At 49.2% G+C, this 12728-nt stretch overlaps 1 protein-coding gene across 1 annotated transcript in view; it reads left to right on the top strand.

Moving 5' to 3' along the window:
• Positions 1-12485, top strand: part of Parva (parvin alpha) — a 155415-nt gene extending 142930 nt beyond the window's left edge. The window contains exons 11-13 of the mRNA XM_032892879.1: positions 532-633; positions 1653-1725; positions 9384-12485. Coding sequence (XP_032748770.1) covers positions 532-633; positions 1653-1725; positions 9384-9460 — 252 coding nt within the window. The 3' untranslated portion in view covers positions 9461-12485. The remainder of the gene's footprint in view (positions 1-531; positions 634-1652; positions 1726-9383) is intronic.
• Positions 12486-12728: the final 243 nt, after the last annotated feature.

Here is a 12728-nt window from a genome sequence, read left to right as displayed (position 1 = left end):
ACAGCTGGATAGTAGGGTTAGAGTCAGAACCTGCGTTTCTGGCAGCCATACTGTGCTGCCTCTGGAATCACGAGGAATGGGCACAGAAGCCAGGCCTGGAGGGGCACAGAAGCCAGGCCTGGAGGGGCACAGAAGCCAGGCCTGGGTGATGCCACCACGTTCTCCATTCAATAGCAGAAGTAACTTGAAGGGCCTTACGTCACTCTCCTTGCCCATCATCTGTCATTCCTCCCGATAGCTCCATACAGTGTTGTCCCTTCTAGTAGGCAGGGCCGCCTTCCCCCTGCACCTCACTTTTCTCCCCTGTGAAGTGGGGTATATTGGTTTGATGTCTATTCCACAAGATTAGCTGAGGACCAAGCTAGGTGACACAAGGGCAGTTCCACATTGCCTCTCCGGTGGAGCCCCCACTCCCGCCACTTGCCCCTTGCGACTCTCTCTCACCATTAGCCTGCCCTCTGAGGTGGCCCTGTGTGGATTGATGCCAGACTGATGAAGGAAGCTCATGCTGACACCTGGCTCTCCGTGTAGTTTGCAGATGGGGTCTACCTGGTGCTGCTCATGGGGCTCCTGGAGGGCTACTTTGTACCCCTGCACAGCTTCTTCCTGACCCCAGACAGCTTTGAACAGAAGGTAAGAGGGAAAGGCCTTGGGGAATCCATAGCCTGCATTCAGACCACCTGTGCTGGGCCTGTCTAGAAAAAGATGGAGGCAGCCTCCTGGCCAGGCCTTTGCTGGTTGGAGATGGAGCCACTCTAGTAACTGCTGGGCTTGGCATGAGAGACTCTGGGCATCCTGAACACTGTTCCTTGCCCCTTGTTTATCCCTGCCTCCCTAACCCAGATACACAGCCAGACCTGTCTCTGTCAGAGATGACAGGAAATGTAGTTCCCGGACCAGCTAGCACTGAGGTCTGTGGCCAGGCTGGTTCTTTTTTTTGCAATGTGTCTATATCTGTGTGCCTGTATATTTAAGTGCTGTGGAGGATAGAAAACGGCATTAAATCCCTTGGAGCTGGCAGTTGTGAGCCACATGGGTGCTAGGGACAAAACTCAGGCCCTCTTATTGATGAGCCGTCTTTCCTACCCCTGATTCTTTTCTATTTGGGGGAGGGGGTCCATTTGATATAGAGGTCCAGACCAGCCTGGAATTTACAGTACTCGTGCCTTAGCTGCCTAAATACTGAGATTACAGAAGTGGGATGGCTATAAATTGAGCTAAACTACATCTCCAGCCCTTTTAAGAACTGGGTGATTTTGTTTTGTTCTGGGCTTCCCTGATTCTACCCTCAGGGGCCATTGTTATCCTACTTGACTAGATGTAAGGCTTTTAGCCCGAGATGGAGGTCCCCTTGAACATGCCTTGCCATCTGACCCAGGCAAATGGATGCACTGCTATCCCTGCGTTTGGAGTCCTGATAACTGAGGCAGGAGTGGAATGGGATAGGAAGATTTGGCTAAGAGCATCATGGCCACTCTCAGCACAACCAGGACATTTTTCTAGCCAAAAACAGGCTCAGCCTCAGGCCCATAGCTATGGTGTAACGTTCCTAAGCTCTCTGGGACAGATCCTAGGGTCCTGGAATCATAAGATCCTTGGGTCCTGGGTCCAGAGGGTATGCAATGACATATCCAGTGTATCTGTCTTGCCAGGTCCTGAATGTTTCCTTTGCCTTTGAACTCATGCAAGATGGAGGGCTGGAAAAGCCTAAACCCCGGCCAGAAGGTACTCTGCTCTTCCCTGGGTTTGTGACAGTGGAGTGGGACACTCATTTATGGGGTAATCTCTCCATATATAAGAGCAGTTTGTTCTAAAACCCTCCAAGGACACTCAAGTCCCTTCTGTAAGTTCGTTTGGTATGGGCATAGAATCCAGGCACACTCTCCATCGTTTGTTCAGCCACCGGTGCACTGTTCATTATGTCTAATGCCATGAGAGTATTGTGGAAATAGTTGTTATGTGGCTTTGGTGAGGAAATAATGACTGGTGGGAAAATCTGACCTGTTCAGAACAGATTGAGGCTCTCTGCCTCTCTCTGTATCTCTGCCTCTCTCTCCCTCTCCCTCCTCCTTTCCTTCCCCTCTCTTTCCCTTTCTGTCTTTGTCTCTCTCTGTCTCACTGTCTCTGAGTATGTGTGCATGTATGTGTGTGCATGTGTGTGCGTGCATGTGTGTGTGAGTGTGTGTTCATGGGCGTGTGCATGGGTGTGTGTATGTGTGTGTATGTGTGTATGTATGTGTGTGCATGTGCGTGTGAGTGTGTGTTCATGAGTGTGCATGGGTGTGTGTATGTGTGTATGTGTGTGTATGTGTGTGTATGTGCGTGTGTGCACATGCGCACGTGTGTGTGTATGTGTGTGTGTGCATGTGTGTGTGCTTGAGTGTGTATGTGCACATGAGCATGTGTGTGTATGTGTGTGTATGTGTGTGTGTGGTGTGTGTGTGTGTGTGTGTGCCTGTATACACACAGAAGCCAGAGCAGAACAATGCAAGTCCTCCTCTATCACTTTCCACCTTATTCCTTTGAGGCAGAGTCTCTCCTTGAGCTTGGGACCTTTGGGTTTGTTTTGGTTTGTTTTCCCCAGCGAGGCTGGCAGCCAGCAAGCCCCAGCAGTCCTCCCACAGCATGCAAGAGCACTGGCAGATTGCTGGGGATGTGGACATGAACTCAGGTACTCATGGCTATGCAATAACCACTGAGCCATCTCTCTAGCCCTGAAGACTTCTTAAAAATATTTTCTACACACTGTTGTCTGGATCCCTGCCTGTGGATCCCGGGGATAGAGAAGGCTGACTGTGTGAGACGGGGGAAAGCAAAACAGAAGGGAATGCTCGGGCACGCCTGGAGTGCGGATGCTTGTCTGCACGTGTGCATCTGAGGGTGCGAGCGAGCATGTCGCCGTTAGCCGTTATCCTAGTACGCACTCTTTGTGCCACTTGCTGCCATTTTGCATGTAATCAGTCCTGGTAAGAAGACACTGGGCTGCAAATAATGTCTGTCAAGTTGGAACTCCGAGAAGACCATCCACAGAGCCTTGTGCTTGTGTCTTCCTGGTCACCAAAAGGCATGGGGGCAAGCAAAGGTTGTGGCTCCTACACCATGTTGCTTTGTCGCCTCCAACCCAAGACCTGCCTTCCAGATGCTGTACCTACATCTGGGCGGCCTGAGGCCCTTGGCATCATACACAGTAAAGACAAGAGCACCCCTGTCCTTAAGGCTCCTGCCACCAACCAGAGGAAGGAAAACATCATTAGTTGCCCAAATAGCATGAGAGTCATGAGAGTTGTTGGGGCAGGGAACAATGGAGGCTGTGTGGCTGGGTACGTAAGACACAGTGTGATCGACCCAAGGACAGGCAGAATGTAACAGAAAGTCAGGCAAGAGCTGTGATAGACATCAGGATGAAGGAGCGAACCACAGGTCCAGCCAAGGACAGGGACCTTAGTTTGTGACTCCTACAAGCCCAGATACTATCAGCTGTGGTTGATAAAGCTCAAAGATTGGTTCCCTGTCATTCCCACCTTGTCCCATGCTACCTCTAAGAGGGAACCTCTAGAGTGACAGTGTTCCCCAGAAGCGCTCTCCCTGGCAAGGCCAGATTCTCCATCCTGATGCCCCTATGGATGCCGCAGCCCCAGCACCTGCCTTGCAGTGCACTGGCTTCATTTTCTTGTACTCTGGCTTGTGAGCCTAGCCTTTAATGGCTGAGCCACCTCTCCAGCCCCAGCTCCACTTTCTATGGTTGGCTCCTTAAGCTGCTTCATGGAAACTTCCAGGCTGCAGGCTGGAAAGGCTTGTCCTGATATGTTGGCGTTTGGGCCTTTGTTTCCCTCTGGGTGGGGAGAACTTTCCCAGTGTCATTCTCTAGGACTGTTTTGGTGTATAGATGAGGTTTCAAATGTGATTATTGACTCCCTTAATCTGAAACTTCTCAAGCAGTGTCAGTGGAAAAACACGTGTGTCTTATTTGTTGCTGCCCTGGGCACCGTGCCCATGCAGAAAATTTCCAGGCATAAAGGGGGGCTGAAGTGGTGTTCTGTGAGGCTGGACTCTGTGAGCAGCAGATCCCAGCGTTCCCTCTGGCTTCCATGCTCCTTCCTAAGAGGGGTTTCCTAGTCTACACTGAAGGCACTGCACGTTCCTTGAAAATGTCTCCAGATCAGAACACCTTGATGGAGGCATTGCTCCTGGCAAGAGGCTGAGGTCAGGAGTCCTCAGAGCCCTGCAATCCCCCACATTACATCTCAGTCTTCTGCTACCATAACATGCTTAAGCTAAGGGAGAGCATCATTCACAGCCAATGGAGTGGCTGAAATACCGGGTGAGGAACCAGCCTAAGGGTGCACAGCTATAATCCTCAGAACATGAGAGGCTGAGGTAGGAGGATTGCAGGTTCAAGGCCTGTCTGGAATTTAGAGAGTGATTCCAGGCCAGCCTAGGCTACATAGCAAGCAAGGCAAACCTGGGCAATTTAGTGAGAGCCTGCCTGCCTGCCTCAAATTAACACATAAAATGAAAGTTGGGGATATAGCTCAGTGGTGGATCACTTGTCTAGGACCTCAGTTTAATATCTCAGTTAGGTGAGAGAAGAAAGGAAGAGAGGAAGGGAACGGAGGGAAGGAAAATCAAGGAGGAGAAATGAGAGTGGGGAATATTGATATCAGGCTGTTGTTTTGTTATTGAGGAGTATGCGTCTTCAAATGCACGAGCCTCACCATTCCAACCGTTCAAGTGGACTCAGTGGTGAGTATGGATGAGATCCCAGTGTGCCAGAAAGGTTGAGACTCAGGAGAAGCCCAGTGCAGTCAGGATCAAACTGTGGACAGCCAGCAGATGGGGAGACATATGCAAACCTCAGGGAGTCTGCAAGATAGGACAGGCTGTGCGGTGAGCAGCAGCTGACGGCAGGGTAGTTCCCCTGGTCAGCTCAACATGGCTGGACTTGATCTGTGGCCAAGGATGTGAAGGATGTCCCCTGTCACCTTCCTCATAGCCCTGGGCTACGTACAGTGTGCAGAGCTTCCTCAAACTTAGATCATCACAAAGGCATGGAGTCAGAAGACTGCTGGGGTAGGAGTGAATGGCTGCAGCCATGTTGGAAAACTGTCTTCATTTGGCATTGTTGGGTATTGCTAACACCTGGCATGGCAAACAAAATACCATGGGCGTGAGAATCCCCACCCTGTTCTCTAACCCATACACATTACCTTGGCGAAAAGAACTTGGCAGACATTGAACTGTTGTTCATGAGATGAAAAGATCCTTCCAGACCATTCCAGGAGCCCCCGCATCATCACAGCCTTCCTGACAAGCTGCAAGAATGTCAGAGTGACAGAGCGTGAGAACCGCTTTCCTGCCCGTTGCCGACTAGAAGGTGGGCTGTAAGCCAGGGCAGGGGCAGACTGGACGGCACGGAAAAGCCGGAAGCATTCTGCACTGAGCCATATAAGCCAGATCAGCACCTTGATTGCATCCCAAGAGACTTGGGACTTTTGACACCTAAAACTGGGAGGTGACAAATCTGTGCGATAGGCCACCAGATCTGAGATTATTTGTTACAACTGGAAGGGGAAGTTAGCATAGCCCACGGCCCCATAGCTCTATCCACAGGTATGCATGGCCACAGGCAAGGAGAGAACTCCGGGATGAGCCATGGTAGAGTCCTTACACATTGTTGGTGTCATTGCCCATTAGTATCACCACTATAGAAGAAAGCAGGGCGTGGTCTTCAGAAAGTTATAAATGCAGCCTCTGTGCCATGTAGCAGTCTCACCACTGGGATCATCCAAAGGAGATGAATTGAGCATGTCAGAGATGCACCCGCATGTACCTGTTCACTACGTCTGAAGTCACAGCACAGCAGCCGGGAGATGGGACCACCAAGTGTCTGTCAGAGGATAAGCAGACAGGAACAGTGGAATACTATTCAGCCATGAAAAGGCTGAACTGTTGTTTGTGACAACGTCTGGAGGCTTGGAGGACGTGATCTTAAGTGAAATAAGCCAGATGCAAATATCACGCGATCTTTGCCATGTGCAGAATCCAAAGGATGTGGTCTCACAGAAATCAAAAGCTTGGGGGGAGTGGGTCAGTGAGACAATTTCTTAAAGTTCTCAACACAAGGAAATGACCATTGGTAAGCATACTAATTACATTGATTTGACCATTATATAAAAAATTCACAAAGAGATACCTCATGGAAGCCTGCGGTGGTGGCACCTTTAATCCCAGCATTCAGAAGGCAGAGGCTGGTGGATCTCTGTGATTTGGAGGCTAGCCTGGTCTACAGAGCTAGTTCCAGGACAGCCAAGGCTGAACAAAGAAGCCCTGTCTTGAAAAAATAAATAAATAAATAAATAAACAAACAAACAAACAAACAAATAAGTAAAATTTTAAAGGAATAGGATTGACAAGATGACTCAGCAGACAAAGGTACTTGCTGCTAGGCCAGACAACTGAGTTCCCTGAAGAACCCATGTGGTGGAATGAGAGAACCAACTCCCTAAAGTTTTCTGGTTTCCAATCCTACACACAAACAGATGAATGAATGCAGCAGCAGCAGCAGCAGCAGCAGCAGCATCAATAATGTGCCCATAATATCCTCAACATGGACGGTTCTCGGAAACATGGAGTCCCTGGTTCCCAGGAGAAGGAAGAGGAACTGAGCAACCCTTTGCCTAGGCCCACGGCTGTTTTCTCCTGGAGCTGTTTTGGCTCTGACCTGGTCCTCCTTAGCCTTGACTGTATGTTCCCAGAGAGAGGTCCTGGACCAACCCGCACAGGCTCACTGAGTATGAGTCCCTTATCTCACAGTTCTTTCACACAGGGCTTTGATGGACTCTGTTTACATAGCATGAAGAGTCTGTGTATTTCCAGGCACCCACAGCTTTCCCCCTGCTGAGATAGCCCAGTCTCTGCTAATCTGCCTGGGTCAGCCTGGATGGCCAGCAGTTGGCTTCCATGGTGAGAGCATAGGCTAAGCAGTCACCCCTTTATCTCTACATATATCTGGTAGTGGCGATGGAGATGGAGAATCAACTCAGGACACCTAAGGAAGCAGGGCTTCTCTGTGAATGGTGCCCCCTGCCTTTGTGTAGTATGTGCAGGACACAGCTGTATGTAATGGCTCTGTTAATGAGCAAAGGTGAGAGAACAACAAGGTTTGCTTAAATGTGTCCTTAATGAGTTCTAGGCATTCTTCATAAATTTGTTGCCCAGTTTTAACAGTAAGAAAACTGGTTCAGAGAAGTTGACCACTGGGATCTCATGAGGCAGTGGAGATGCACAGTGGAGATCCTTAGTGGACATTAAGTTGAAATAAAATGGCCAGAGCAAATATCCTCCCGTGTTGAACACTGGCTTTCCCTATCAATTTCAGAACCCACCTGGCTTTAGCAAGTGTAGACTGAACTGAGCAGTTTAGAGCACTTGCTGCCCTTCCAGAGGTCCTGGGTGTGGTTCCCAGCAACCACAGCAGGCAGCACAAACATGTATAAGTCAGCTCCAGGGGGATGTGATGCCCTCTTCTGGCCTCTGTGGGTACCTGCACACATCTGGTACACATACAAATATGCAGATACATATACAAACATAGGTGATAGAAGAGGAGGAAGAGAAAAGATAGACTCCCAGAATCCTTTCCAGAGCTTACCCCAATGTGTAACCCACAGCCCCCTGCTTCTGCCTCTTCACTGCGCGGTGAGCACTTTGCCCAGCTCTTCATAGCCCTGCATGAGTAGAGAGAACAGGAATCAGCCCAGATGCCATAAAACTGCATCAGGAAGAAGGTGACTCAAATGGAGCACACAAACAGGGAACCATGGTGGAGCTCTGACACCAGCCAGGACCTCAGATGAAGGCTGAAATGGAACAAAAAAGGGAAGCATTGGGCTCCATGCCTCTCCAGATGTCCTAGTGGCCCATTCTCTATCAGTAAGGGATTTAAGTGTGCATCTGGATACAGCTGGAATAGACCAGGGTTGGTCTGCAACCAGGATACCCGAATCAGACATGATGAGAGGACTCTAAGGCAATCATCAGCTCAGGGCTGTTTATAGCCATTTAATGCTTGGAGTCCTGGCTTCACTGCATGTGACTATTGGGGGTGCAGCCACAGCCACAATAACCTCAAAGCCAAGGGAACCCCCACACAACCCACTAGGGGCTCTGACTTCCCACTCTGCCTCTCTCGGTGGAACTTTGGACCTGTGAACCAGCACATAACCACAATTCCACCTTTCCCCAGTGGCTTTGTACTATCCCTCCCGTCTTGGAGCCCATACCAGCTATTGTCTTAGGTTGCATGCCTCATGTGGCCTTCACACTCGTGCTTTTAAATATTGATTTTATTTTTAAAACGACAGGAACAGATGTGTAGTCCCCACCTAGGTCAGGGCAGGAGGAATGCAAGTTTCTCACATGCCCGGTGCCCTTCCTTCCAAAGCACAGTCCTCTCCCCACCCACCTTCCCTCTCTAAGGGTGCCTGCGTCAGACTCCCTCACTAGTGCCACCTGCTACCCCACCTTTCATAGTTACTCTGTTTGGAAGGCTTTGCTGTTCCTTATCTTATGACCTCTGTGGTCATTCCTGGACAGCAGGATCCCTTTATTTCCCTTCCTTTGTTTACTCTACTTCTTCAAAGAATGGCTCACTGAGGAAAGACCGAGGAGAAGAAGGTGGAGGTGCCTACAGAGAGTAGAGGGGCAGCCAGAAAGGAGGCTGAATGGGAAGTGGATGGATGAGGAGAGTGTGCAAAGAAAAGGGAAGTTAGTTCCTAGCCTCCCCTGCCCTGTGCAGGCCTGCACCCTCCCCCAGAGGTCTCCCTTGTTGAAGGGACCTCCATCTTACTCTCAAAAACCTAAGTGGTGTTGTTCTTTCTCCTTCCTTCTTATCCTTCTCTTCTTCGACTCAAACTCAGAGATCCTCCTGCCTCTGCCTCCCAAGTGCTAGGATTAAAGGCATGGACCACCACCACGCTCAGCTGCTGTCCCCTTCTTCACAAACACAGCTAGGACTGTGGTGAAGGTAGGAGTTGGGGAGAAGAGCCTTAGGGACAGATGAGATGAGACAGAGTTGAGGCCAACACTCCTCTCACCTGGAGCTGCTGTGTCCATGGTGAAGACACACTCTGGGGTGACTGCCTTATTTCTGTGGGACTGCAACCCTAATACCTGGCCCCTTCTTCCCTTATTGCTTACCCGCTTTGAGTTCTCACTGCGTACCTACCTGTCCTTCCACTCCCACCTGCCCGTGATGGCCACGAGTCGCGTCTGAGGACCACCCTGGGCAGATGAGGATGAGTGGCAGATGGCAAGGGACCATCACTGCCAACTTTAGAGCATGTGGCCCATGGAGGCCACTGATGAGTTTTGTCTCTCCACAGACATTGTCAACTGTGACCTGAAGTCCACGCTGAGAGTGCTGTACAACCTCTTCACCAAGTACCGGAATGTGGAGTGAAGACCTGGGCTGCCTCCTGCTGCCCAGCCACCCTCGTGAAGGCCATCTGGACCAGCTTCCCAACTGCCTCACCCGCTTACTCCTGTCTCTTGTTCTGCCCTCTCCCACAAACCCAACAACCACCCGGAGATAGTGGACATTAAAATCAGTAAGGAAGTGACCACTAACCTACATCTGTAGGCTCTGGGGACTGAACCATCAGTGACTTGGGAAATTGTCTCCATCCAAATTCAGGCCCTAGATGTTTCCACGTGTGCCATGGGGATCAGCGCAGCCCCCAGAGCATAGGAATAAAGATTAGAATTAGTCCCCACAATAAAGGGGAGTCTCTCCTGTGCTCCAGTTCATTAGGCTTGTGTCTCATTAAAGGAGATCATCCCTCCCTCTTACAGACAAGGAAAGTGAGGCCCAGAGATGTGGAGGCTTGCTATCCATTAGCATATATTTTTCCTCTCTGGGTAACTTACTGGTTTACGACTGGTCAACTGCATTCCATTCTCTGTGTGTCCTAAAATGCATGTGTGCTTGTGCAGACCAGCCTTACCTGCATACACCTGTGTCCTCTAGCAGACAAGACGCTCTGATCTCACCCTAGGGCAGGCCAGGTCAGGGCTGGGTGATTCACACTAAAATTGCCAAATTGAATCTAACTCAGTTAATACTGTGTGTGGCAGGAGCCTCATCCCTCAAATCCTTTGTACAAATGAAAATTACCCTTAATTCCTTCAGATTGGTAATAAGCCCACGCTCCGGTTGCAAGATGACATTTGGGAAGGGTTCTGTTTGGAATTAATAGAGTGCCCATTTCGCAGCCTTTTTGCTTGATTGCATGTAATGGATGTGCCCTATATTTTCCTGCAAAATAAGTACTCAATTCATTATCGTTAGGCAAATGTAGGGTATGCTTGCACATGGCAAAGAGCTAGGTGCAGACCCATTGGAGCATCGCCTAAGAAGTAGGGCTTGTCAACAGGGACCCTTGAACTTTAAAAAAAAGAACCTCCTTTTTGCCTTCTAATTGGTCATTTAGGCCATCCTGGCTAAGTCTGCCCACATGCAATTACTGGCTAATTCCAGGCGTGGAAAATGTCAGTCATTTAACCAAAGCTCATCTAGTCTCCTCACTCCAGTGACTCGAGGGCTGCTGGTCATGTACCTCCTCATGCAAACCTGGCTTTGAAGGATAGAGTTCTGCTGTGCCAGTCTGCCCCAGGGCCTTACAGAGAAAGCAAAGAGGCTGATGGGGAAAGGGAGGGTCAGACCTAAGGGAACAAGAAATGGGGGTGTGAGAGCTGGATACTAATCGCTTAACATGTAGGGGAAACCCTCGGAGAGACGGCAGCAGATACAGTACTTATCCCTTGTGTTCTCCCATTGAGGAGCTAATGGGATATCTTGGGGTAATGACCCATGCTACTGTCGTCTTCACAGAACATCTACTGCTGTCTTAACAGCTTGGGTTGCCTCTTCCCGAAGTGCGTCTGGAAGTCGCTCCTTGTCTTAGTTATGTTTCTCCATGGAACAAAAGAGCCTGGTGAAAACAGTCTAAGGGAAGGCGGACTTTTTTGGCTCATGATCTGAAGGCACACAGCCTGTCATGGAGGGCAAGTTATGGCAGCCATGGCGGGAAGAGCATATAGCCAACACCCCTCACTTCCCATGTCAGAACAAGGAGAGAACAGACAAACAGTGGGGCTGAGCTAGCAAACCTCAAAGCCCTCCTCCAGTGAGGCTCCACCCCCTAAAGGATTCATAATTTTTCAAAACACCAGCTGAGAACCAAGGGTTCACAATGAGCCCATGGGGGAACATTTTCCACATGCAAACGGAAGCCTCTAGAAAAGCCTTCCCTAGTTTGAGGGTTCACTGACATGGCTTGCTACTCAGGCCTTCCAGTTGTCCACAGCATTCCCTGCCTGTTCTTGCTTCTTTCTGTACCAACCATCCAGGGCAGCTCAGAATCCAGCAGCCTTAGACCCACCGTGCGCCTCCCCGGCTGTTCTGTTCTAGGAATTCAGCACAGTGAGCATCTGAGATGTGAGGGCGATGCACCGTCTTCCATCGATCTATGTGTAAGAACAGAGTTCTTTCTTGCATAGTTAATGAAATATCATATTTCTCATTAGGATTCATGTTGGTCTCGTGCTCTTTTAAATTCCTTTAGTAAATTGAGATTGATAACTGTTGGATCTCTGTGAGCAGCACTGAAGTAGAAGGAAATAAGAGACCTTCATCCACTTGAACTTTGCTGTCGGGGTTGTGCCTTGCTGCTCCCTGATACTCAAGCCATTAATGTACACCACCCTTCCTAAGGGCCCTCCATTGGGGTTTTGTATTCTCCACAGTAAGAAACCATATCAGACCTTGGTAACTTTCTTAATAGCATGACAGTGTACCCAACAACTGGGTATTGGGACTAAGGCCTTTGCCTCAACCCAGCATCCCAGAGCTTGTGTCTGGTTTTATAAAGCTGTCTTCTCATGGAGATGGGTGTTTCCCTTTAGATTCTAGGATTGAATACGTAAGACACAATCATGGTTTTGAAGAAGAAAGGGACCTTGCCATTATGAGTAACCAAACAGCCTTCAACTCCTGACAAAAGAGAGGAACGAAGAAACTGAGACGAGATCATTCTGCTTACAGTTTGAGGCTACAGGGAAGGGTGGAGAGGTACGGCCACAGGAGTGTGGGGCAGCCGCTCTCGTGTTTGCAGGCAGGAAGCAGAGAGGTGAATGCTGGTGCTCAACCTACTGATTTTTTACTTAGTCTGGGACCCCAGCCTATGAAATGGTACCACAGTTAGGATCTTTCCCCCCTCAATTAATCATCGTTATTCTTAATAGTCGATATATAAGAAACACAGAACTCAAAAAGCAAAAAGGATATCTGATTAAAAACCCTAAGTATCCACCTCACCTCTTCCCCATTGGTCTCCACTCTCCACGGAGATGACTGTCTTGATCCATTTCTTCTGCATGATTCCAGAAATACCCTGTGCAAATAAACTCTGAATGAACGTACAAAATCTTTTCTGTGTTCCCTTCCAGCATAGCTCACCAGTTATATATACTCTCCTGTGGGTTGTTTTTCGTTGTGCTAAGTCTTAGAAATCATCTTCATTAAATGAACAGTGTTAAGTCTTCTAAACTGTTTCACGTGGAGGATTTGCGTGTTTTTAAAAATGAGATGCTAAGTGCTTTGCTCATCAGACATGCAGCTCTGGTCTGGATGAGGTAGGAACAAAACCCCCAGCTTCCTACAACAGTAG

Source organism: Rattus rattus, chromosome 2 (genome assembly GCF_011064425.1).
Source record: "Rattus rattus isolate New Zealand chromosome 2, Rrattus_CSIRO_v1, whole genome shotgun sequence".
NCBI classification, from domain to species: Eukaryota; Metazoa; Chordata; class Mammalia; order Rodentia; family Muridae; genus Rattus; species Rattus rattus.
The sequence above is the reverse complement of the archived record's forward strand: the minus strand, read 5'-3'. Positions and strand labels throughout refer to the sequence as shown.